Source organism: Carassius auratus, chromosome 48 (genome assembly GCF_003368295.1).
Source record: "Carassius auratus strain Wakin chromosome 48, ASM336829v1, whole genome shotgun sequence".
Lineage (NCBI taxonomy): Eukaryota > Metazoa > Chordata > Actinopteri > Cypriniformes > Cyprinidae > Carassius > Carassius auratus.
The window spans coordinates 2,668,289-2,695,516 of record NC_039290.1 but is presented as its reverse complement, the minus strand read 5'-3'; the positions used below and the strand labels follow the sequence as shown (position 1 = coordinate 2,695,516).

Genomic DNA, 27,228 nt, shown 5'->3' with positions numbered 1-27,228 from the left:
GTATAATTCTGGCAACCAAAGCTGCCAGTTTATTTACATTATATTTTACAGATTATTTTTTACAACAACTACCTTTGCGACTAGGGTATTTTATCAGATTATTTCTACATATTAGCACTTTTATAAATTTAGAGCATATGCATAGCCAATGTTATTCCCTATTACAATCATTATTATTATTATTATTTTTTATTTTTTTTTATGTGTTGTGATCACATCCCTGAATCTAAATTTTTTATTTATTCATGTGGTGGCAAAAAAATTCCAGCCCTAAACTGAAGTATATAATTTTCTTTCAATCGTTAATAAATATTTGAACATCACAACAAAATGTTTCTGAGCTCTCTCCTTTTGGATCTTAATGTTCTTAACCTTTTTAAAGCAGGGCCATTGTGAGAACATTAATGTGTATCTAAAAGTTTTATAATAAAATATATATTCATAAAACAATACCATTCTCTTTGGCAGGCTTGGATGTTGTGCAAAAAAAAGTAGTCGTAGATGAGGCTGAAAATCAACACTTGCATTGGGTTAGGGAAATATAGAAATGTGAGTACAAGTAATCCAGATAATCCCAGAAATGCTCGTTTTCACTCAATATCCTGTTAATCTTGAGTACCTATAGAGTAGTACTGCATCCTTCATAACTCCAAAAAGTCTTTAGTTTTATTTTATTTATAAGAGAAAAAAAAACCTGAGCAACTGGAGGCTTGGCGTGCGGGCGGAGCTAAAGAATCACGAGCGCGAATAGGCTTTTGAGTTGAGAGCATGTGGAAACTGTGACATTACCGTGAGGAAAAAACCATCATCCAAAACAAACCATGGCTAACAGTCAGATTCAGTGTATATTTATGATCCAGAATCAGATCCTGAGGCTGAAATTTAACAAGAGCAACATCAGCAACAACGTCTCTATGTGGTATGTACTGAAACTGTATATATTTGCTTAGCGGTTTTGGAAAAAGTTCCACTTTTTTTTTTTTTTTTTTTTTTTTAAGGTGTACATTCGGAAAGTGCAGTTTTATGCCAACTTTGCATGTTTTTTACTTGATGCGCTTACGCGCCGATAGCTAAGTTAACAACACAGAGATATTTGAAGCAGTTTTACTCACCGCCTGCGGTTCCAACACACGATCGTGACCCTTTTTCGTTGGGACTGCATTATCCTTAAGAAATAAACGATGTGCAAATCCGGCGTCAAACTGGGTCTTGTTTGTAAAACAAGCATCTTCGTAATGCAGGGAACAAACAAAAACACCTGCACAACTCCGTTGATGCTTTGTAAAAATAAACTCCATCCACTGGTCCCTTAATGCTGTTTTTTTTTTGGGGGGGGGGGGGGGGGGGGGGGGGGATCTGTGCAGGGTTGTCTTGCCCTGGCAACCAAAAACACACTTCTTTTGTGACATTTCGCTCTACCTCTGATCAGTGAATGTCTCTGCTCTCAGTGCTCTTTTCTACGAGAGCGAGCGCTCTTCTGGGAGAAGTGCCCTTAGGACCCATATAAGGAAATTCCGCTCCATCTCACACAGACCCATACTCGAAAAAAACTTCCCGAAACTTGTGACAAACCGGAAGGAGTATTCCTTCAAACGTAAGTTGTAAAAAAATTACAATTTTGAAACTTTGTCCATGTTTAGCATGGGAATCCAACTCTTTAACAGTGTAAAAAACTCTGTATGCATGAAATAGCATTTCACCCCCCCTTTAAAGGAGACATGAACTGATTTTTTTATTATTTTTGTAATGTAAGAACTAACATACTGTGACGGTGGGATGAAGGAAAGGCTGGAAACAAATGCAAGTTAACAGTTTTTAATGAAAATAAATAAACAAATATACACGAGGGAACAATGAGGCTGAGAAGACGATAATCCAATGTGGTGGTGAGGAGGTGAGGAATCCGGATGATGGCGGAGCGAAGGTGAGTAGTCCGGATGATGGTGGTGAGAAGGCAGCAGGAGAGGATGGCACAGGAACTGCGGGGAATAGAGCCGAAGGTAAATGTTTGTAGCTGAGTGGAAGTGCATAGAGTGGATGAGGTTCTAGGAAAACACAGACATCCAACGCAGACAACACTGAAGCCGACAAACAGGGTAAACGACATTAAACAGAGACGCCCACAAACTAATCAGTGCAGACGCGAAACACACAGACTTCACCACAAAGTGCAAACATCCAGAGATCATGGTTTACCAACCGTACCCATTTACCAATCAAATACTTAAACACAGCAAACAGTCTATATATATATATATATATATATATATATATATATATATATATATATATATAAAAATGACCTTAATTGTTTCACTTACCCTTTGTCACAAACCGGTTTAGCCGTGTCGCCAAATAAAGTCCCAGTCATTTCATATCTCCCATTACGGAAATCAGGAAGACTTCCACAGGATTTTCCTGTAATGTATTCAAGATATTGACTGATTTAGAATTGGTGCTCCTCAAATATTGTCAAAATGATGAATAATAATCTTTAGTGTTGCTTCATTACGTGATACAGGGATTTATTCCTGCCGTCAGTGGGAAAACCACTATGTGACTTTAGCTATTTAAAGACGTCTTGACTCATACCATACATCATTTCACTTATCTGAATTAGACCTTTTAAAATACAATGTTTAAAGGCATTTTAAAGGAATTTACAAATATTACTTAATAATTAATGACAGTACATACAGTATTGTTCAAAATAATAGCAGTACAATGTGACTAACCAGAATAATCAAGGTTTTTCGTATATTTTTTTATTGCTACGTGGCAAACAAGTTACCAGTAGGTTCAGTAGATTCTCAGAAAACAAATGAGACCCAGCATTCATGATATGCACGCTCTTAAGGCTGTGCAATTGGGCAATTAGTTGAATTAGTTGAAAGGGTTGTGTTCAAAAAAATAGCAGTGTGGCATTCAATCACTGAGGTCATCAATTTTGTGAAGAAACAGGTGTGAATCAGGTGGCCCCTATTTAAGGATGAAGCCAACACTTGTTGAACATGCATTTGAAAGCTGAGGAAAATGGGTCGTTCAAGACATTGTTCAGAAGAAGAGCGTACTTTGATTAAAAAGTTGATTAGAGAGGGGAAAACCTATAAAGAGGTGCAAAAAATGATAGGCTGTTCAGCTAAAATGATCTCCAATGCCTTAAAATGGAGAGCAAAACCAGAGAGACGTGGAAGAAAACGGAAGACAACCATCAAAATGGATAGAAGAATAACCAGAATGGCAAAGGCTCAGCCAATGATCACCTCCAGGATGATCAAAGACAGTCTGGAGTTACCTGTAAGTACTGTGACAGTTAGAAGACGTCTGTGTGAAGCTAATCTATTTTCAAGAATCCCCCGCAAAGTCCCTCTGTTAAAAAAAAGGCATGTGCAGAAGAGGTTACAATTTGCCAAAGAACACATCAACTGGCCTAAAGAGAAATGGAGGAACATTTTGTGGACTGATGAGAGTAAAATTGTTCTTTTTGGGTCCAAGGGCCACAGGCAGTTTGTGAGACGACCCCCAAACTCTTTATTCAAGCCACAGTACACAATGAAGACAGTGAAGCATGGAGGTGCAAGCATCATGATATGGGCATGTTTCTCCTACTATGGTGTTGGGCCTATTTATCGCATACCAGTGATCATGGATCAGTTTGCATATGTTAAAATACTTGAAGAGGTCATGTTGCCCTATGCTGAAGAGGACATGCCCTTGAAATGGTTGTTTCAACAAGACAATGACCCAAAACACACTAGTAAACGGGCAAAGTCTTGGTTCCAAACCAACAAAATTAATGTTATGGAGTGGCCAGCCCAATCTCCAGACCTTAATCCAATTGAGAACTTGTGGGGTGATATCAAAAATGCTGTTTCTGAAGCAAAACCAAGAAATGTGAATGAATTGTGGAATGTTGTTAAAGAATCATGGAGTGGAATAACAGCTGAGAGGTGCCACAAGTTGGTTGACTCCATGCCACACAGATGTCAAGCAGTTTTAAAAAACTGTGGTCATACAACTAAATATTAGTTTAGTGATTCACAGGATTGCTAAATCCCAGAAAAAAAAAATGTTTGTACAAAATAGTTTTGAGTTTGTACAGTCAAAGGTAGACACTGCTATTTTTTTTAACACACCCCTTTCAACTAATTGCCCAATTGCACAGCCTTAAGAGCGTGCATATCATGAATGCTGGGTCTTGTTTGTTTTCTGACAATCTACTGAACCTACTGGTAACTTGTTTGCCACGTAGCAATAAAAAATATACTAAAAACCTTGATTATTCTGGTTAGTCACATTGTACTGCTATTATTTTGAACAATACTTTACGTGTGCAACTGAGTCCCAGACTTGTCCACTGGTTTCCCTCACAGGTAACTGATCTAGATGCTGTTGAGTCAACTGGCATGTGTCCAATCACACACTCAAATGTTACACTGGATCCATCTGGGAATATTTGTGTCGAGAGATCGTTTCCTGATAAAATGACATTTCTTGATGCAAAAGAAGGCGGTTTACATTCCCCTGTGGATATAAACAACATGCGTTACTGTAATCTGACACAGTAATATTTTGATTGACATTATTAGTATTAGGACAACTTCTCCATTCTATTCTTATATTTGGTAAAAAAAAATTGTAAATTAGTATGATTTACTCAGTCGAGTAAGACGTGCAGTTAATATTAAATTACAATTCATTTATTTTTTCCTTATAAAAGTAGAAACAACTTATAATACTCATTCAGTTGTGGTCATATAAGAATAAGACATTATTCGAAACTATTCTAAATATTTTTTTTATTTGTTTACATCCACAATAAAAACGAACATTGTGCTTAAAGGAAACAAACAGGACAAATATTTACAGAAATTCTGCATATAGGCTACTACTTGATGCAGTTTTTTCCCCTTTAGTTTTGTTAATTTAAAAAATTATTTAGAAACAATATATTTTGCATATAGGCCTATTTATTTATTTTATACACACCTCTTTTTTAGACCAGCACGCCCGTGGGCGCACAAATGTAATTAAACGACGTGGCGCTGGACGGGAAAATGCGAACAGCGCTGGTGTCCTGACATTTTATCCTACCCTGTCAGATTTTCCTACCCGGCACGTGCACATCAATATCACGTCCTTTGTCTCATGCTAAACAACGATATTTAATGTATCTGCATTACTGTAACGGTAGGTTTAGGGTTGAGGTAGGTGTAGACTTTAATAAAAACGCAATCTAATTGGTAGAAAATAATATTTATTGTTGGTTTCCTGTAACTGTATCCCTTCTAGCAACAACCGCGAATATAACACATAATTACTGTATATGCAGTACTGTAAGGGTATGATTAGGGTTGTGGTAGGTGTAGACGTTAATAAACCATAACTTTACAGTAGCATTTTTCGTTGTGGAATTGTACTACCCACTGTTTTAGTGGGAGGTAGGAAAATCTGACAGCGTAGGATGAATTGACAGAACACCGGACCGAAACTGGCAAACACACTTTCGCTGCACCTTGCGTCGCATTGTGCCAGGTGTATGATAGGGCCCATATATATCGAGTGGCAACCTCCCGCTCTCTCTCATGAAGCCAACAAGGAAGTGACTAAAACTGCAATTCATTGACTAGCCACTTGAGGCTGACTGTAAAAGGGAGTCAGTCCAATAGCCTCCCCATGCTAAAATGGCCAACATTACAGCAGAAAAAAACATGCCTGTACAAAAAATTACAGCCTGGTGCAAAAAATTATGTTGGTCTATATAGCTCATATAGGGGGGTGGATTATTTTTTTTTTATTATTATAATTCATCTGTTTAAATTATATTAAGCCTTAAAGTTCTGCATAATTAAGGGCATGGCCACTTGAAGTGACAGGTGGATTGCCGTTGCTGACACCGGCGTCGAGCTAGGTGGGCATGGCTTCAGCAACCAGCTCCCGCCTTTTTGCCCATTTTCAATTGTCCAGAGAGTAGCGCTGTGACGCGCTGCCAAGATTGCAATGGCCCGCTCTGCACACTTTAAGCTTCAAAAACATTCTTTAGGAGTCTACGGGTGAAGTCACGGGCACTATCTACATGTTTTTATACAGTCTATGACAGGGATAGGCAACTCCGGACCTGGAGGGCCACTATCCTGCAGAGTTTAGCTTCAGCCCTCATAAAAACTCACCTGCCTGTATCTATCTAGTAATCCCGACAACACTGATTGCCTTGTTCAGGTGTGTTAAATTAGGCTTGGAGCTAAACTCTGCAGGACAGTTGCCCTCCAGGACCGGAGTTGCCTATCCCTGGTCTATGATATATATACAGTGGGTACGGAAAGTATTCAGACCACCTTAAATTTTTCACTCTTTGTTATATTGAAGCCATTTGCTAAAATAATTTAAGCTAAAAACAATTTCCTCATTAATGTACACACAGCACCCCGCATTGACAGAAAAACACAGAATTGTTGACATTTTTGCAGATTTATTAAAAAAGAAAAACTGAAATATTACATGGTCCTAAGTATGCAGACCCTTTGCTGTGACACTCATATTTAACTTGGGTGCTGTCCATTTCTTCTGATCAACCTTGAGATGGTTCTACACCTTCATTTGAGTCCAGCTGTGTTTGATTATACTGATTGGACTTGATTAGGAAAGCCATACAAATGTCTATATAAGACCTTACAGCTCACAGTGCATGTCAGAGCAAATGAGAATCATGAGGTCAAAGGAACTGCCTGAAGAGCTCAGAAACAGAATTGTGACAAGGCACAGATCTGGCCAAGGTTACAAAAAAATTCTGCTGCACTTAAGGTTTCTAAGAGCCTCCAATAATCCTTAAATGGAAGACGCTTGGGACGACCAGAACCCTTTCTAGAGCAGATAGGGATGACACCTATATTTCTGTTCATTTTTGATATGGCCCAGTGAAGGAGGAGAGAGGAACAACATGCAACGGATGAATATCAGCAACAAGGAGTACAATTAATTTTCATTTATTGTGGGAGCGTTCAGGTCATTTTCCTCTAAATGCCACATCACAAGTTTCCGAGATGGGAAATGCCAAAACAACAAACAAAACATCTTCCTTGTGTTCCTGACTGTTCCAAAACAGGAGGAAAAACAAATTTCTTCAAAACAAAACATCTCAGTGCCTTGATCATTCTGAGGCCCCATTCATGCATGGTACAGTACATCATTTTTTTTTCCAGAGGATATACACAGTATATGTATCACAGCTAGCTATATGTTCTACTGTATCTCAGATATTCACCCTGAATATCTTGGAATCATTATTAACTTTGTTGTTCCCAAGATTTTTTTGTGAATTTGTCAATTTAAGCGACACAATATTTCAAAGAGAACTTAATATTTTTGTGCGTTCTGAGGCATGGGTTTGCACGCTTCAGATGAGCTCAAGCACAAATCATGTGACATCTAAGACCGGTGGTACATGCAATGTGCTCAAGAGCCTGACCCCATGATGCTATATAGCTGTCCAGCGTGTCAATTTGAATCTCCACCTCCCCTGCCTTTACATTATTAGTGTTTAAGTTTTTGTTTAGTTAAAGGTACTGTTAACCTGATATTACCATTGTTTGAAAAATAAAGCATTTCATTGCAAATTAAAGCATTGGTTGTATTCATTATGTAGAGTATGTATATAGATTATACATAGAATGTTTGTACATTTATTTTACATTTGTGGTAAAACCACAAAAAAAAAAGGTACATGGAAGGAACATAGACTGTATAAAAACATGGACGTAGTGACCTTAAAGTCACCCGTAGTCTCCTGAAGAGCGTTTTGAAACTCAAAGTGTGCAGAGCTGGCCGTCAACATCTTGTCAGCCCATAACGGCACAACTCTCCTGGACAATTGAAAATGTGCAAAAAGGTGGGAGCTGGTTGCTGAAGTCACGCCCCCTTTATTTTTGTTTATTTATTATTTAGAAAAAGAGTGTTTTGCATATAGGCCTAATTATTTATTTTATATATAGCTTTGTTTTTCTCTGTTTGCAGAAGCTCTGCGTGTAATGTGACCATGTGAATCCTCAAGTTCTGTTTATGCTGTTTTTGCATGCATAAAATTATTTTAAAAATAATTAATTTAATTAATCTAACAATCTTGGTGGTTAATGGTTAATAATGGCATAATGACTGTCAGTTGTCGTTTACGAGAAATAAAATAATCAAAATGAACTTAATTTCCAATACAGTCTTATAAAAGTTAATCAGAAAAATAATAATAATGCTACAACTGCATCTGCTTATGAAAATTGCTTGAAGATCAAGTATCTAAATAGTCTATAACAAAATACCCCAAAAAAAAAAAAAACTCATGGAACTTTCAAATGGATGTAGAACAAGCTGCTAGTCTTTATAATTTGTGTTATAGGTGAAATTATGCATGGACAGTTCAAGGGCAATTTTTGCAATAACTGCAGACCAGAGATCTCCAAAATGGGACGTGAACTCCAAAATTGGGCAGAACCTCCAAAATGGGGCGGGGTCTCCTTTTGCAAAGACTTTCACTATTGGCTGTGGCTTCAGCCAATTGTTACTGACTTTTTGCCAATTGTATTCTCCATGAGAGCAGAGGCCAAAGCTTGTGGCGAGTGGTGTTGGGACTCAAGTCTGAACCTCTGCTTCATGATGTAAACGGGAATCACTCAGGAGCTGTCCCAGCGGAGGGAAAGATTTTACTCTATCGTTTTATTCCAAGCAACAGGGCCATCCCGGAACACAAAATTTGTAGGCTAGGAAGGGGTAGCGATGCTGGGTGTAACTAAAAAGTTCCATTGTGCGGTGGGTCTTATATCGCATAATCTTATTAACTGTTTATCTCCTGAACTGAAACTTTCTTTACCACACTATTCAGCATCAATCCTGCCATTCAGTCAATTTAAAGAGCCAGTAAGATGAAAATTCTAAGCTTCCTATCACTGTTTATAAGTCCTGTACATTAGGTTTAAATCCATCCAAGGTTAAAAAACATTGTCATTTTGCCAAAATATCATTTTAAAATTACCTCAATTCTCAGAGATCCCCAAACGGTTCGCGCGAAGCTGTTCAAAAGATTCAGTTTCCTTAAACCCCACCTTTCGGTAGCATACTGTGTTCTGATTGGTCAACTAACATAGTCAGTTTTGATTGGTTGTTCCGCACACATCTCCACGGTAAATTATGCGTTAGCATCTGTTTGCGGTGAATTATGTCTTATTCCTCTCACCGCGAAGCAAACAGTCAAATAAAAAACGAACAGTCTCGCTGCTTTTTCTTCTGTGTGGGTGTATTCAAGCCGCGCGCTTCAGTTTGAATCTGAATAGCGCGTTCAGCGCGGGGGTGTGGTCACATTAGAAATAACGAAGGGAGACATGAAAAACAGACATCGCGTTGTTTTCATATGGATTACTTTATCACAAAATATCTGTTTTCAGCAGAACTTGTTTAGTTTTAAAGTAGACATGTCAAGCTTTCTATAGATATCTCTCTCATGTCTCTTCGTTGATTATTCACGGAGTTACACTTCATTTTAAGATCAGCGCAGACAGGCTGCAGACAGCACACATACTGATAAGACGCTCTGGAGAAAACAGACACATAACTTCATAATCATACTTTGCGTTGTGATTCGGAGATGCTCGTTGTTCTAAATAAAGTTGGTAATGAACCCTCTTTTATGGCCAAACGCTTTGAAAATCCTGCTGTACGAGATTAGAAAAGCAGTCATCAGTGAAATGTTGTGAACACAACAAAAGTGCTGCTCTGGTATTGTGGTAAAAATGAATTTTAGCCATTGGTTCTTCTGATTTTCATTCTTTGGCAGTGAAAATAAAACAAACTTGCCTTTACAATTAAAAACACACTGTCTCCTCGACATGATGCCATCACACCAACCAGAGCGTCTGGGGCAGGTCAGAGTTCCGTTTCTCTCAAGACGGTAGGTGGAGATTATTATGCAAAGTGTTCCTAGTGACGTACATAGAGATGGGCAAAAGATTTGAAATCTATAACGACTAGTTTCAGTGATTCAGAGTCGACTCCTTACTTTAGAAGCCAATAACTTTATAAATCGTGTACTTTTTGGTTTAATTACTTTGCACATTGTTTACACTGATGGACAGCTACATCATACACTGTAATACAGGTAATTTTTGATTTCCCATCTGTGTGGCTCTTTAAATGGTTAAGGTAAGGTGTGGGGTAGGTTTAGGGGTTAGCATTTTTGTTACATAGTGTAGGACGCAACCAATAAAAACTTCAGAATCAGCTGTGGGGCGGAGTTTGCACTGAAGTGGATTGGGGGGGGGGGGTGTGCATGCGTGTCTCTCAATTGGAGGAAGCCATGCCCTATATTGGAGATCCCGCCCCTTTTTGGAGATCTCCAGGCTGCAGTTCTACCCTTCTCTAAGCGGAGGTCGGAGCCAGCTCCAAATGGGTGGGACTTCAGCTCCAAGTGGGCTGTACAAGCCTACAGAGTCTTTTGATTGGTTTATTTAATGTCATGACGTTAAATGCACCCTGCGAATTGCCCCCCCCCCCCTGAATCTTCAATAAACAAGCTACAGGTACTACAAAATGCAGCAGCTAGAGTCCTTACCAGGTCAAAAAATTATGATTATATTACCCCAAATCAGTTACAAATTATCATTACTTACCTATAAGGCCCTAAATGGTTTAGCTCCTGCATACCTAACTAGCCATATACCACATTACAATCCATCACGCTCCCTAAGGTCACAAAACGCTGGACTTTTGGTAGTTCCAAGGATAGCAATGTCCACTAAAGGAGGTAGAGCTTTTTCACATTTGGCTCCCAAACTCTGGAATAGCCTTCCTAATAATGTTCGGGGTTCAGACACACTCTTTCTATTTAATTCTAGATTAAAAAACGCATCTCTTTCTCAAAGCATTCGAATAATGCATCTCATAAATTGTGACTGCAGTTGCATCTGATCAAATGTGCATGCTCATTCTTTAGCTTGGGTTAAACTGATTCATTTTACTTTGTTGGAACAGCAGCTATGCTAATGATGTCTCTATTTGTTTCTCTGTTTTGCTGTTTTAACTAGGATATACACAAGCTCCAGTCTGGATACCGAGAACACCTGAGAAGAGATGATGCTGACCCTTCAAAGGACCCCAGATGATGCTAACCCTGAATCAACAAACAGAACTAACAAATATTGCTACAAGTGTGATTGCATCATATAATAATTACTATTAATAATGTTCACCATCTGGCTGACTACGTATACTACTTATTAATTTTTCTGAAAAATCCTGTAATATGCACACAAACTGACAGTCACCACTTATAACCTACTACTAAATATTGTAGAAACATAATTTTTTGTGAAGTTGCTTTGTAATGATTTGTATTGTAAAAAGCGCTATACAAATAAACTTGAATTGAATTGAATTGAATAGTGCAGCTTTAAGTTTCCAGGAAAAGCACAATATTACTGTCTTACTGAGGTAGTTCTCATAATTCGTTGTGAACCTACTATTTCCTAAGAATGTGTTGATTATTGTAGACTGATGCTGTTCTAATTTCTTTGTTTAATAATAAAGAATGTAGTGTAGCATACAGACTTTATAATCATTGTGAAATTGTCGTTTATTTTACTGCACCGGCAGTTATAGGGTTAATGAGTGAGAGACGAGCCAGTTACCGTATTTTTCGGACTATAAGTCCACCTGAGTATAAATCGCATCAGTCCAAAAATACGGCATGATAAGGAAAGTCATCACTGGACTATAAGTCGCATTTATTTTGACCCAAGAACCAAGAGAAAACATTACCGTCTACAGCCACGAGAGGGCGCTCTATGTTTTCATTGTAGACTACAGGAGCATTGAGCAGCATTAGAGCGCCCTCTCGCAGCTGTAGACGGTAATGTTTTCTCTTAGTTCATTTCTCTTGGTTCATGTCAAATTAATTTTGATAAATAGCCGCACCTGACTATAAGTCGCAGGACCAGCCAAACTATGATAGTCCGGTACGTTAGTTAGGTAGTTAGGCTGGTGATCCTGTCTGCAAATGTTCTGCATTTTGATTAGAAGTTAAGACAGAGTGTCTTGTGTCTGTCTTTCTTCAGACATTACAACACACATATTTTGGTTTACAAACTGTATTGTTTCATCAGTTATTCATGTTAGCACTTGGCTAACATATCCGCCAAGTGTTCACAGTTTAGCAGCTAAACTTTAGCGGTAGTCTGATTCGCTTTCAAGTGTTTTTGTATTTTATATCATTATAAGAACAGAGTGGCACACTATATTATTGTTTATGTAAATGTGCTTTGTCAATGGTAGTGTTGGCTAGCTGGCTCAATGACTGCTCTCTGTGCCATTCAAAATAGGCTTGGCTAGCTGAACAATCAGTGCAAAGAAGGCTTGTGGAAGTGAGACTTAGGTCTCTGCAGAGCAAATGTGGGCATTTTTGACCTTGTGGGTATTTTAAAACTGCTGGGTGTTTATAAATCATGCAATTAAAATGATTCCCCTTACTCCAGTGGTGTCAAAAGTATTCACATTTATTACTCAAGTAGAAGTATAGATACTAGGGTTTAAAAAGACTTTTGTAGAAGTTGAAGTATCAACTCAAGCTTTTTACACAAGTAAAAGTGTAAAAGTACTTGTTTAAAAAACTACTTAAAGTATGAAAGTTAAAGTAATGTAAGCGGAAAAAATGCCATTAAGAACAAAAGCTTAGGCCGCTCCACAGGGGCCTATTGTGCACTACCCCACCTCCTCAAAGAAAAAATAAAAATTTAGGATGCACTAGGCTACCTGTTTCAGCCACATACAGTATATGCCCATTGAAAATGAACACACTTTCCGACGAGTTACAAAGTTTGTATAGCCTACTTATCACAACATTATCAATCGCGTCGTCAATCACAAACGATAATTTATTCAAAGTTCTCGCTACCAAACTACCTACAGTAGCTTAATTTGTGGAGGATGAAGAGAAAGCACCCATTTGGTAAATGAGCCAGTGAAAAATAATAACCTTTAAGTATGGTCTGGTGCCATTTTGATACTTTTAGAATGTTACTGGTGCCTAAACGGTGCCTGAACCCATACTTAAAAAAAAGAGCCACAAAAAACAAAACAAAACAAAAAAACACTATGGATTACATTAAAGAACATTACAATTATTTAAAATAAATCCATAGCTTTCTCACGCTCCTTGGATGTTCTCATTTCTCAAGTTATGATTCCCTTAATCTAAGGCTGTAATTTCACAACCAAAATGTATTTCACAATCTGGGTCATTATTTAATACAAAACCACACATAACGTTTCTACTGTATCTCTGTCACTCACTCTGATATTTAGTTAAGATGAGTGCTGTCTGTCACTGTCTTTAATCACTTCTGTGAATTACTGTATGCTCATTCTTTATAAAGTAGCAACAATGTCATTTGTAAAGTACAGTACTATTCAAAAGTCTTAGGCACATTAGTATTTTCACCCCAAAAAGGGTTTTAAGCCAGATATTTATATCTTTTGCTGTAGTGTGTCAGTAGGAAATATCAGTTTGCCATTCATTTTAACAATAATCTAGTGCGATTTTGAATGCACAAGCAGTTTGACAACGACAAAATTAATGTTTGGAAATGTAAACTGATATTTTATACTGACACAATACAGCAAAATATATAAATAACTGGCCGAACGCCATTCTTTTAAGTGAAAATACTAACGTGCCTAAGACTTTTGCACAGTAGTGTATGTATAAAGTATGTATGATTAAATTAAGTATATTTAAAAAAGTGTAATTAAAAAAAAGTGTAATTAAATGGTGGATGGTGCTGTGATTTAGGTTAAAAATGAATAAATACTCAGTCAGTACATATCAAACAATCTGTAATAACAGACAAAGCAATAGCAACTGTGTGGTGCGACATTACTGACGAATCCAAAATAGTCGTACAGCCTTTCCGAAAATCTGACATTGAATTGTGCCTTGTTTGCAAATGAATCCGTACTATTTTACTAAATACTATTTATGTACCACTGAATACTATTTAAGTTATTATACTATTATTACTTATTTCTATCTTCTGAACTACTAATGTGATGGTTAGCTAGACTCACTATAGCTCACTAAGACTTCCTCAAACAACAACACAGTAAGTATATGACAAATTTAATTCTGGGTGAACTGTTCCTTTACAAAAAGCAGTCATACATTAATAAAGTTAATCATTTTAGTCTTACCGATGCATTGTGGTGGTTCAGGGCTCCATCCATTTCCTCTACACACAATATAAGCATCTCCTTTCAGTGTATAGCCGTCTTCACATTTGTATTCTATAAAGTTACCCTGTTTGTAGGGTGGTGATTTTCCACCAATTCTTTTTGCATTAGGAATTTTAGGTGCTGGACACCCATCTGGTAAAAGATTATTTAAAGGAACAGAACTGATCATTAAATATTTTATTTATTAACAGGAAGAAACTCACAAGACTTTTTTTTTCTTGATCTCATAACATTTTAACCATAACTTACCAAAACATTTTGGTGGATCTGGTTTAAAGGTTCCATCCTAAGAACAATGAAGTGTTGATTGTCCTATAAGAGTAAATCCTGCGTTACAGCTATAGGAGACTGCATCTAAATAATCGTAACTTTCCAAAGGCACATCTTTGAGTTGCCCATGTTCTATGACTGGAGGTGCTGAATATTTTACCGCTAAAGAGAAAAACATGTCCAGGTGAATAGGCATTTATTTTCAGGACAAAGATAAAAACTGTTTTAATACAAATCAGGAATGGTTTTGTGCTCTTCAATATTTTATTTTTTTTCAAATGTAAGAACTAACATACGTTCACAGAGAGGATCTCGGCCATCCCATCCCTGATCTCGGCATGTTCTTGTTGTTTCTTTACCCGCTAAAACGTATCTGAAAGCAATGATTCGCCTCCAACCAAATACTTAAACACAGCAAACAATCTAACTTCTATGTGGTTTAAAACAGACTATAATAGCATATATATATATATATATATAAAATGACCTAAATTGTATTTCACTTACCCTTTGTCACAAACTGGTTTAGCCGTGTCACCAAATGAAATCCCAGTCATTTCATATCTCCCATTAAGTATATCAGGAAGAATTCCACAGGATTTTTATGTAATATAAATCAAGATATTGACTGATTTAGAATTGGTGCTTCTCAAATACTGTCAAATTGATGAGTAATAATCTATAGTGTTGCTTCATTACATGATACAGGGATTTATTCCTGCCGTCAGTGGGAAAACCACTATGAGCTATTTAAAGACTTAAGCTATTTAATGACTTCTTGACCTATACCGTCCTTTTACGTATCTAAATGAGACCTTTTAAAATACAAATGTTCAAAGGCATTTTAAAGGAATTTACAAATGTACATTACTTAATAATTAATGACAGTACATACTTGTGCAACTGAGTCCCAGACTTGTCCACTGGTTTCCCTCACAGGTAACTGATCGTACTCGGTTACGAACGTAACCTCGGTTCCCTGAGATACGGAACGAGTACTGCGTATGGGGAAAAGCTCCTTTTTTCCTCGATACTGAAGCCTTTTTTCAATAACGCAGTGCAACTGCACTGCCATTGGTTTAATCTGTAAACTTTTTTAAACCAATGACAGCGCTGCGTAGCTGCGCGAGCCTGTGGCGATGCAGCGCGCCAAAGCCCGCCAGAATGGGCGGGGCGAATGGCTATATAAGCAGGCAATCGCCAGAGGAAATCAGGTCATACGACTGAAGCGACGACACTGAACCCGCAGCCTCGTGGCACGGCATATAACGCAGTACTCGTTCCGTATCTCAGGGAACCGAGGTTACGTTCGTAACCGAGTACGTTCCCTTTCGATACTTCACTCATACTGCGTATGGGGAACGAATTCAACCGCGCCGTGCCACGGTAGGGAACGACAAGACTTAACTTGAACACCCTGGGGTCCAGAGGATAAGTGAGAGGGCCGGAGCCATCGAACCCTTGACGCTACACTGCTGAGAGGGAGCTAGCTCCCTGGAGGTGGTATGATGACAGAGTCTGCTAGAGGCCGTCGTATCAAACCGAAAGAACCCGAGCATGCAAGGTCGGGATATCCAAGTTATAGAACCTGACAAAAGTGGACGGCGAGGACCAGCCGGCCGCCTCACAGATGTCCTTGATAGAGACACCACTAGACCAGGCCCATGAAGAGGCCATCCCTCTAGTAGAGTGGGCTCTAACTCCTATGGGGCACTCAAGGCCCATAGAGGAGTAACATAGAGCGATAGCTTCAACTATCCAACGCGAGAGGCGTTGCTTTGAGACCGAAGACCCTTTGGTGCGGTCACCAAAGCAGACAAAAAGCTGGTCAGATTGCCTGAACGGCTGAGACCGCTCAATGTAAGTTCTCAAAGCCCTCACTGGGCAGAGTAAATCCAGCTCTCGCTCACCTGACAACGGAGGCAGAGCTGAGAGGGAAATTACCTGTGCTCTGAATGGCGTCGAGAGCACTTTAGGTACGTAGCCATGCCTGGCTTTTAAAATGACCTTAGAGTCATTGGGCCCAAACTCAAGGCATGCAGGGCTCACTGAGAGGGCCTGCAAATCGCCAACACGCTTGACCGATGCTAGAGCAAGTAGCAGAGCGGTTTTGAGCGTTAGGGGCCGAAGGTCAGCTGACCGCAGCGGTTCAAAGGGAGGTCCTTTGAGTGCTCCAAGGACCGTGTGAAGGTCCCAAGTGGGAACGGTAAGAGGGCGTGGGGGCTTCAACCGCCTAGCACCTCTCAGGAAACGCACAATGAGGCTGTGTCGACCCACTGATTGGCCAGCAATAGGAGCATGAAATGCTGCAATGGCTGCTACGTACACTTTGAGTGTGGAAGGGGTGAGACCCTTTTCTAGACGCTCCTGGAGAAATGACAGTATCGGAGATACATCACACTCAACAGGGTCTTTGTTTTGTGCTAAGCACCAGTCAACAAAGACTGACCATTTTTGGGCATAGAGGCGTCTTGTAGACGGGGCTCTTGCCTGAGCAATGGTGTGTAGTACGTCCCCGGGGAGGCTCAGAGGCTCCCATCGAGGGACCATACATGCAGAGCCCAGAGTTCTGGCTGTGGGTGCCAGATTGTCCTGTTCGCCTGAGAGAGGAGGTCCCGCCTCAGGGGGATCGGCCATGGGGCTTTCATGGAAAGCCTGAAAAGCTCCGAGGACCAAACTTGGGTCCTCCAGAGTGGGGCCACTAGGAGGACTCTGTGTCTGTCTTCCCTGACTCGTCTGATGACCTGAGGGATCAGAGCGATCGGGGGAAAAGCATAAAGAAGGAGGCTGGGCCAGTTGTGGGCCAGTGCATCTGTTTCCTTTGAAAAATAAGTTGGGCAATGAGAGTTGCTTTCTGAGGCAAAGAGGTCGACCTCTGCCTTCCCGAAAATCTCCCAGATTTTGAGAACTGTCTGCGGATGGAGCATCCACTCGTCCGAGGGGACATTGCTCCGTGAAAGCATGTCTGCTCCCAGGTTCGTCTTGCCAGGTATGTGTGTCGCCTTGAGCGATCGCAACCTGGGTAATGCCCATTCCAAGAGGCGCTTTGCCAGTGCGCAGAGGCGGCTGGACGAAAGGCCGCCTTGGTGATTTATGTAGGACACCACTGTCATGCTGTCCGACTGGACTAGGATGTGGCGCCCTTCCAAGATTGCCTGAAAGGATTGAAGGGCTCGTTCTACTGCCAGCATCTCGAGGCAGTTGATATGAAGATGGCTTTCTTCGTGCGACCACGAGCCGAAGGCTGGTCTGCCCTCGCACAGAGCACCCCAACCCAGGTTGGACGCATCTGTTGAGAGTACCGTCCTTCTGGAAACCGCCTGTAGGGGTACTCCACGACTGAACCAAACAGGGTTCATCCAAGGCTCCAGGGCTGCTAGACAGGCCTGGTTGACCCTGATGCGAAAGCGGCCGTGCCGCCAAGCATGAGGTGGGACCCGGAGTTTCAGCCAGTACTGCAAGGGCCGCATTCGTAGGAGGCCGAGCTGTAAAACTGGGGAGGCGGAAGCCATCAGCCCTAGCATCCTCTGAAAGAACTTCAGAGGGAAACAGGCTTTGTTCTTGACAGAGGCCGCGAGCTGCTGAAGTACAAGAGCGCGCTCTGGTGATATGACCGCCCTCATATTGACGGAGTCGAAAACTGCTCCCAGGAACGTAATACGTTGGCTGGGGAGCAGTGAGCTCTTGGCGAAATTGACCCTGAGTCCTAGGCACTGTAAGTGGCTCAGGAGCATGGATCTGTTGTGGTCTAGCTCGGTTCGTGACAGGGCTAGAATGAGCCAGTCGTCGAGATAGTTCAGAATGCGAATTCCCATCTGTCTCAGAGGGGAGAGCGCCTCGTTCATGCACTTCGTGAAAGTGCGGGGAGCTAGAGACAGCCCAAAGGGAAGGACTGTATATTGGTAAGCCACACCCTCGAACGCGAACCTCAAGAATCGTCTGTGATGGGGGGCTATCTGGATGTGAAAGTAAGCATCTTTCAGGTCCAGCGAGAAGAACCAGTCCTCGGGGCAAATCTGCGTGAGGATCTGCTTCAGTGTCAACATCTTGAACTTCCGTTTCATGAGGGAAAGGTTCAGGTGTCTGAGGTCTAAGATGGGTCTGAGACCGCCATCTTTCTTGGGGACAAGGAAATAACGGCTGTAGAACCCCGACCCGCTGTCTGAGGGAGGAACTATCTCTATGGCTCCCTTCCTTAACAGCGTCATCACTTCGGTGCGGAGGACCTGAGCATCGTCCGGCTCTACCGAGGTGGGGATCACTCCGCGAAAACGCGGGGGTCTTCGGGCGAACTGCAGTGAGTATCCGTGTTTTATTATCCCCAACACCCACTTGGACACTCCGGGGATGGCCTGCCAGGCCTCGGCCCGCGTGACAAGGGGCTGGATAGTGTCGGATGGCAGACCGCTGATCAGGGGCCTGAACACTGACGAGTGTGGAAGAGGAAAAGTGCTCTCTTTTTGAAAATGTGAAATATTTATTGTGTTCGCCATAACAACGGCGCTTTGCGTGGACGCAACAACAGTGGGCCCAGGTCGCACAGCAGACAGGCGAGAGAGCTTCTGGGGTGGTCCGGCCGCGGCGGGACTTTGCCCCTTCCTCTTTCTTCCCCAACGATCAGGAGGATTTAGAGGGCGTCGGGTCCAGCACAATCCTTTGCCGGGGGCCCTGACGTCTAGGCGGTTTAGCGCGCCTAGTGGGGCGAGCTGGGTGCTGCTCCTTAGGGGGTGCCGCCTGGGGGGTAGAAGGGGCAGGTTTGCTCTGGTGCTGAGTCGGCGCAGTCCTGGGGCGACTCGGGGCAGAGGTGGAGCGCTTGGGCAGGAAGTGTCGCATGGCTTGGGACGACTTCTGTGCTGCAGTGAAGCGTTCTGTAAACCCTTCTACCGCTGGTCCGAAGAGGCCGCATGGAGAGACTGGGGCATCGAGAAAGGCCACTTTGTCGCTCTCCTTAATCTCTGTTAGGTTGAGCCAGAGGTGGCGCTCCAGCACAACCAGGTTGGCCATGGATCGTCCGATGGCCTGGGCCGTGGCTTTCGTGGCGCGCAGAGCCAAATCAGTGGTGCTGCGGAGGTCACGGAAAGCAGGTTCACTAGAGCTAGACTCATCCAGGGAACGGAGAAGCTTTGCCTGGAACACCTGCAATATGGCCATGGTGTGCAGAGATGAAGCGGCTTGGCCCGCAGAAGTGTAGGCCCTGCCAGCCATGGCAGAGGTCGTCCTGCAGGGCTTGGAAGGAAGGGCTCTCTTATTTTTCCACCCCACAGCCGCGGGGGGACAAGAGGTGAGCAGCCACGGCCTCATCCAGGGGCGGCAATTGCTCATAGCCCTTCTCCTGAGAGCCATCTACTGAGCTGAGAGCTGCAGAGGAAGTGCGTAGGCGGGCCGAGTAGGGGGCGCGCCACGACTTTGTCAGCTCGTCATGAACCTCAGGGAAGAATGGGGCAGGTCGCTGGCGGGGGCCTGGCGGCGTCCTGGCAGGTACCACTCGTCCAGCCTGCTGCGTGTCGGCTCTTCAGGGGGGCCCACTCCAAATGGAGTTCCTCAACGGCCTTGGAGAAGATGCGGAGAAGCTCGGCATCCATCCCAGCTCTGGCGTCGATGGGCTCCAGTGACGGCAGGTGGGCGGGGTCAGAATTGCCAGCCCAGTCCTCCGTTTCAGAAGCCGCGAGTGACATGGAGTCGTCAAGCGGCTCGTCCTCCGATCCGCCAAAAGAGACGAGGTCGCTCGCTTCAGCCGAGGGACACTGCTCTGGGCGTGAGAAGAGGACAGGGGACGGCTCTCTCATTGGAGAGGGTGAGGCACGCGGGCGCTGAGCCGGCGTGAGCTCACCCAAATCCGGGCGCTGGGCCCCTCTTCCCCGCTGTCTTTTCCTGGCCGGCTCGCGGGAGGAAAAAGACGGGAGGGCGCGAGGGGCGGGATTACTTTCATTAAAGAAAGCAATCCGCGAGCGCAGAGAGGCGAGACTCATGCTTTCACAAAAGCAGCATGAAGTCTCAGTGAGTGCAGCCTCAGCATGGGGTTTGCCCAGGCAGAAAACACACTCACCATGGCCGTCGTCCTCATGCAGAGGGGCTCTGCATGTGCCACAGCTGTGGCGCGGCATGGCCGTCGCCGTTAAAACGGCGTTAGAAACGCTCTTTTAGAGCGGTGAAAACCGCTGGAAAAAGCTCTTTTAGGATCGCCGGATGGCGGCAGGAGATCGCTGAGAAGCGGCCGGAAGCGGGCGGCCCGAGATCGGCGCTGAGAGCGGCTGTCTGCGAGTACGCCGGCGCTGCAGGCGGTCGGCGGTCTCAGCTGGTCCGCTGCGGTGCCTCTTCGACGGCGAGAGCTCGTTCCAGGCGAAGGCGTTCAGCAGAGATCCAACGAAGTGAAGTCGTCGCTGAAGGAGTAAGATCTGATTTCCTCTGGCGATTGCCTGCTTATATAGCCATTCGCCCCGCCCATTCTGGCGGGCTTTGGCGCGCTGCATCGCCACAGGCTCGCGCAGCTACGCAGCGCTGTCATTGGTTTAAAAAAGTTTACAGATTAAACCAATGGCAGTGCAGTTGCACTGCGTTATTGAAAAAAGGCTTCAGTATCGAGGAAAAAAGGAGCTTTTCCCCATACGCAGTATGAGTGAAGTATCGAAAGGGAACTAGATGCTGTTGAGTCAACTGGCATGTGTCCAATCACACACTCAAATGTTACACTGGATCCATCTGGGAATATTTGTGTCGAGAGATCGTTTCCTGATAAAATGACATTTCTTGATGCTAAAGAAGGCTGTGTACATTCCCCTGTGGAAAAAACAACATGCGTTACTGTAATCTGTCACATTACTATTTAGATCATGATCATCATCATCATCATCATTATTATAATTTCAACTTCTCCATTCTATTCTTATATTTGAAAAAAAAAAAGAAAAAATTAAATAAGTATTATATACTCAATCGAGGAAGATGTGCAGGTGAAATTAAATTACAATGCTTGAATTGGATCAGCTAATTAAAGTTTATTAACAGTTTTAACTTTTTGTTCATGTTGCTCATATTTTATCACAACCCCCCCCCCCCCCAGGTCATAAAACCGTGTCGTATTTCACCTCGTCCGTACGATTTTGAGATAAACTCACTCATGATGTGTGCATGGACACACGATCTTCGATCCGAGTTTGTACCGTGTACGCCCGCCTTTACACATCTGTGGAAGTTACTCTCATAAATCACTGAAAGCGTTATAGGGTGTAGGTAAAAAAATGGATATACTCTTCATGCCTGTTTCCTGGAAAAATGTTTCCTGGGGTGCACAATATTGTTAGTAAGATTGTTATATTTACAATTTAGAAATAAAAGGCATTTTTATATCCTGATTTTAGTCCTCTGGCTTGAATGCTCAGTTTGAAGGGGCGTGTCTGCTGTGGGACTCAGAGTAAACGCCAACTGTTGTGATTGGTGATTGGACAAGCCGGAATGAAAACAAGCCGAAATGAAATCGCAGTAACGAAGCTATTTTTAAAATGTAAGGAGTAGAAAGTACAGATACTTAGTAGAAGTAAAAAGTCGGCTGAAAAATAATTACTCAAGTAAAGTATAGATACCCCAAATTTCTCCTTAAAGGGGGGGGGGGTGAAATGCTATTTCATGCATACGGGTTTTTTACACTGTTAAAGAGTTGGATTCCCATGCTAAACATGGACAAAGTTTCAAAAATTAAGTTGTACGTTTGAATTCCGGTTTGTCACAAGTTTCGGGAAGTTTTTTTCGAGTATGGCTCTGTGTGACGTTAGATGGAGCGGAATTTCCTTATATGGGTCCTAAGGGCACTTCTCCCGGAAGAGCGCGCGCTCCCGTACAGCAGAGCACTGAGAGCACAACAGACGTTCACTGATCAGAGCGAGAGACCGAAATGTCACAAAAGGAGTGTGTTTTTGGTTGCCAGGGCAAGACAACCCTGCACAGATTACCAAAAAAAAAACAGCATTAAGGGACCAGTGGATGGAGTTTATTTTTACAGAGCATCAACAAAGTTGTGCAAGTGTTTTTGTTTGTTCCCTGCATTTCGAAGATGCTTGTTTTACAAACAAGGTCTAGTTTGACGCCAGATTTGCATAAAGTGGAACTTAGTCATTTTCCAAAACTGCTAAGCAAATATATACAGTTTTAATACATACCACATAGAGACGTCCTGCTGTAGTCGTTGCTGCTGCTGCTCTTGTTCAATTTCAGCCTCGGGATCTGATTCTGGATCATAAATATACGCTGAATCGGACTGTTAGCCATGGTTTGTTTTGGATGGTGTTTTTTTCCTCCCGGTAATGTCACAGCTTCCACATGCTCTCAACGCAAAAGCCTACTCGCGCTCGTGATTCTTTAGCTCCGCCCACACGTCACGCCTCCAGCCGGTCGTGTTTTTCCGAAAAAAAAAAAAATGGTACAGACTATCTTTCTTTTATGAATATAATAAAACTAAAGACTTTTTAGAGTTATGAAGGATGCAGTACTACTCTATAGGTACTCAAGATTAACAGGACATTGAGTGAAAACCAGCATTTCACCCCCCCTTTAAGTAAGGTAACAAAGTATTTGTACTTCATTACTTGACCCCTCTGCTCAACCCCACGCCTAAACCATCACTATGAGATCGGGTATCATGGTCTAAAAACACCCTGATCTGGTAACTCCCATTACTTTGCTGCAGAGACCTATACTTGGAAGTGAGCGGTTTGCTCCGAACTTGCTTTGAATGAGATGTTTCCTAATCATTGGCAAATAATTTTCAATAATCACATCTCTAAATCAAAAAATGTATTCTATTTTTTTGGTGGTAAATAAAATTCTTAAATTGTAAGCCATAATTTTCTTTAAATTGTTAATAAATATTTGAACCTTGCTACAGAAAGCTTCTGAGCACGCTCCTTTTTTATCTTAATGTTGTTAAATCTCAAAGCAAGACCATTATGAGAACATTAATGTATAGCTAATGTTTTTATAATAAAATATAGATTCATAAGACAATTACATTCTATTTAGAAGGCTTGGATGTTGTGGAAATCACAGGAGTAGTCGTAGGTGGGGCTGAAAATCAACATTTGCATTGGGTTAGGGAACTATAGAAATATGAGTACAAGAAATCCAGATAATCCCAGAAATAGTCACACTCTTAAATGAGTCATGAACTGAATGTTTTATTATTCTATACCATTCTCCGAGGTCATCTTATTATGTTATCAAACATAATTTAGCTTTTTTTCTTCATCTCATGACATTTTAACCATAACTTACCAAAACATTTTGGTGGATCTGGTTTAAAGGTTCCATCCTTGGAACAATGAAGTGTTGATTGTCCTATAAGAGTAAATCCTGCGTTACAGCTATAGGAGACTGCATCTAAATAATCGTAACTTTCCAAAGGCACATCTTTGAGTTGCCCATGTTCTATGACTGGAGGTGCTGAACATTTCACCACTAAAGAGAAAAACATGTCCAGGTGAATAGGCATTTATTTTCAGGACAAAGATAAAAACTATTTTAATACAAATCAGGAATGGTTTTGTGCTCTTCAATATTTTTTTTTCTCCAAATGTAAGAACTAACATACCTTCACAGAGAGGATCTCGGCCATCCCATCCCTGATCTCGGCATGTTCTTGTTGTTTCTCTACCCGCTAACACGTATCTGAAAGCAATGATTCGCCTCTTACCAAATACTTAACACAGCAAACAATCTAACTTCTATGTGGTTTAAAACAGACTATAACAGCATATATATATATATATATATATATATATATATATATATATATAATGACCTAAATTGTATTTCACTTACCCTTTGTCACAAACTGGTTTAGCCGTGTCACCAAATGAAATCCCAGTCATTTCATATCTCCCATTAAGTATATCAGGAAGAATTCCACAGGATTTTTCTGTAATATAAATCAAGATATTGACTGATTTAGAATTGGTGCTTCTCAAATACTGTCAAATTGATGAGTAATAATCTATAGTGTTGCTTCATCACATGATACAGGGATTTATTCCTGCCGTCAGTGGGAAAACCACTATGAGCTATTTAAAGACTTAAGCTATTTAATGACTTCTTCACCTATACCGTCCTTTTACATATCTAAATGAGACCTTTTAAAATACAAATGTTCAAAGGCATTTTAAAGGAATTTACAAATGTTCATTACTTAATAATTAATGACAGTACATACTTGTGCAACTGAGTCCCAGACTTGTCCACTGGTTTCCCTCACAGGTAACTGATCTAGATGCTGTTGAGTCAACTGGCATGTGTCCAATCACACACTCAAATGTTACACTGGATCCATCTGGGAATATTTGTGTCGAGAGATCGTTTGCTGATAAAATGACATTTCTTGATTCAAAAGAAGGCTGTGTACATTCCCCTGTGGAAAAACAACATGCGTTACTGTAATCTGTCACATTACTAATTAGATCATGATAATCATCATCATCATCATCATCATCATCATCATTATTATAATTTCAACTTCTCCATTCTATTCTTAAATTTGAAAAAAAAGAAAAAATTAAATAAGTATTATTTACTAATTTGAGGAAGACGTGCAGTTGAAATTAAATTACAATGCTTGAATTGGATCAGCTAATTAAAGTTTATTAACAGTTGTAACTTTTTGTTCATGTTGCTCATATTTTATCACACCCCCCCCCCCCCCCAGGTCATAAAACCGTGTCGTATTTCACCTCGTCCGTACGATTTCAGATAAACTCACTCATGATGTGTGCATGGACACACGATCTTCGATCCGAGTTTGTACCGTGTACGCCCGCCTTTACACATCTGTGGAAGTTACTCTCATAAATCACTGAAAGCGTTATAGGGTGTAGGGAAAAAAATTGATATACTCTTCATGCCTGTTTCATGGAAAAATGTTTCCTGGGGTGCACTTATATTGTTAGTAAGATTGTTACATTTACAATTTAGAAATTAAAGACATTTTTATATCCTGATTTTAGTCCTCTGGCTTGAATGCTCAGTTTGAAGGGGCGTGTCTGCTGTGGGACTCAGAGTAAACGCCAACTGTTGTGATTGGTGATTGGACAAGCCGGAATGAAAACAAGCCGAAATGAAATAGCAGTAACGAAGCTATTTTTAAAATGTAAGGAGTAGAAAGTACAGATACTTGCATGAAAATGTAAGGAGTAGAAGTAAAAAGTCGGCTGAAAAATGATTACTCAAGTAAAGTATAGATACCCCAAATTTCTCCTTAAGTAATGTAACAAAGTATTTGTACTTCATTACTTGACCCCTCTGCTCAACCCCACGCCTAAACCATCACTATGAGATCGGGTATCATGGTCTAAAAACACCCTGATCTGGTAACTCCCATTACTTTGCTGCAGAGACCTATACTTGGAAGTGAGCGGTTTGCTCCGAACTTGCTTTGAAAAATTCTTAAATTGTAAGCCATAATTTTCTTTAAATTGTTAATAAATATTTGAACCTTGCTACAGAAAGCTTCTGAGCACGCACCTTTTTTATCTTAATGTTGTTAAATCCCAAAGCAAGACCATTATGAGAACATTAATGTATAGCTAATATTTTTATAATAAAATATAGATTCATAAGACAATATCATTCTATTTAGGAGGCTTGGATGTTGTGGAAATCGCAGGAGTAGTCGTAGGTGGGGCTGAAAATCAACATTTGCATTGGGTTAGGGAACTATAGAACTATGAGTACAAGAAATCCAGATAATCCCAGAAATAGTCACACTCTTAAATGAGTCATGAACTGAATGTTTTATTATTTTGTACCATTCTCCGAGGTCATCTTATTATGTTATCAAACATAATTTAGCAGTAATAGGCTGTTTTCTGTCCTGTTTTAACCCCCCTCATCGGCACGCTCTGTTTGAATATTCGTGGTGGATTGTAGATTTGGAAGTAAACGCCGACTGCTATGATTGTCTAATAGTTGAGTATGTTTGACAGCCTACATACTTCATAAATGGATGGTGCTGTGATTTAGGTTAAAAATGCATAAATACTAAGTTATTACATATCAAATGATCTGTAATAACAGACAAAGCAATAGTGATCATGTAATGAAAACATTTACTCACACACTCACAACTGTGTGGTGCAACACAGCATCATCTTTTGTATTTCAGCCGAAAATCTGGCAGTGAATTGTGCCTTGTTTGCAAATGAATCCGTATTATTTTACTAAATACTATTTATATACTACTGAATACTATTTTAGTTATTATTCCATTATTACTTATTTCTATCTTCTGAACTACTAATGTGATGTTAGCTAGACTCACTATAGCTCACTAAGACTTCCTCAAACAACAACACAGTAAGTATATGACAAATTTAATTCTGGGTGAACTGTTCCTTTACAAAAAGCAGTCATACATTAATAAAATAAATAATTTCAGTCTTACCGATGCATTGTGGTGGTTCAGGGCTCCATCCATTTCCTCTACACACAATATAAGCATCTCCTTTCAGTGTATAGCCGTCTTCACATTTGTATTCTATAAAGTTACCCTGTTTGTAGGGTGGTGATTTTCCACCAACTCTTTTTGCATTAGGAATTTTAGGTGCTGGACACCCATCTGGTAAAAGATTATTTAAAGGAACAGAACTGATCATTAAATATTTTATTCATTAACAGGAAGAAACTCACAAGACTTTTTTTCTTCATCTCATGACA

At 41.1% G+C, this 27,228-nt stretch overlaps 1 protein-coding gene across 4 annotated transcripts in view; it reads right to left on the bottom strand.

Moving 5' to 3' along the window:
• LOC113065508 (complement factor H) overlaps positions 1-27,228 on the bottom strand; it is a 93,857-nt gene that overhangs the window by 7,730 nt on the left and 58,899 nt on the right. The window contains exons 22-30 of one of the 4 annotated variants that reach the window (XM_026236797.1): positions 26,957-27,130; positions 24,734-24,928; positions 24,346-24,442; positions 24,116-24,192; positions 23,800-23,982; positions 21,175-21,312; positions 4,330-4,386; positions 2,322-2,418; positions 1,721-1,979 (exon numbers count right to left, since the gene is read on the bottom strand). In XM_026236797.1, the coding sequence (XP_026092582.1) occupies positions 1,736-1,979; positions 2,322-2,418; positions 4,330-4,386; positions 21,175-21,312; positions 23,800-23,982; positions 24,116-24,192; positions 24,346-24,442; positions 24,734-24,928; positions 26,957-27,130 (1,262 nt within the window). In that variant the 3' untranslated portion in view covers positions 1,721-1,735. Of the gene's footprint in view, positions 1-1,720; positions 1,980-2,321; positions 2,419-4,329; positions 4,387-21,174; positions 21,313-23,536; positions 23,593-23,799; positions 23,983-24,115; positions 24,193-24,345; positions 24,443-24,733; positions 24,929-26,956; positions 27,131-27,228 lie in introns of those variants that run through there. The other 3 variants (XM_026236798.1, XM_026236800.1, XM_026236799.1) reach the window with 3 other exon arrangements.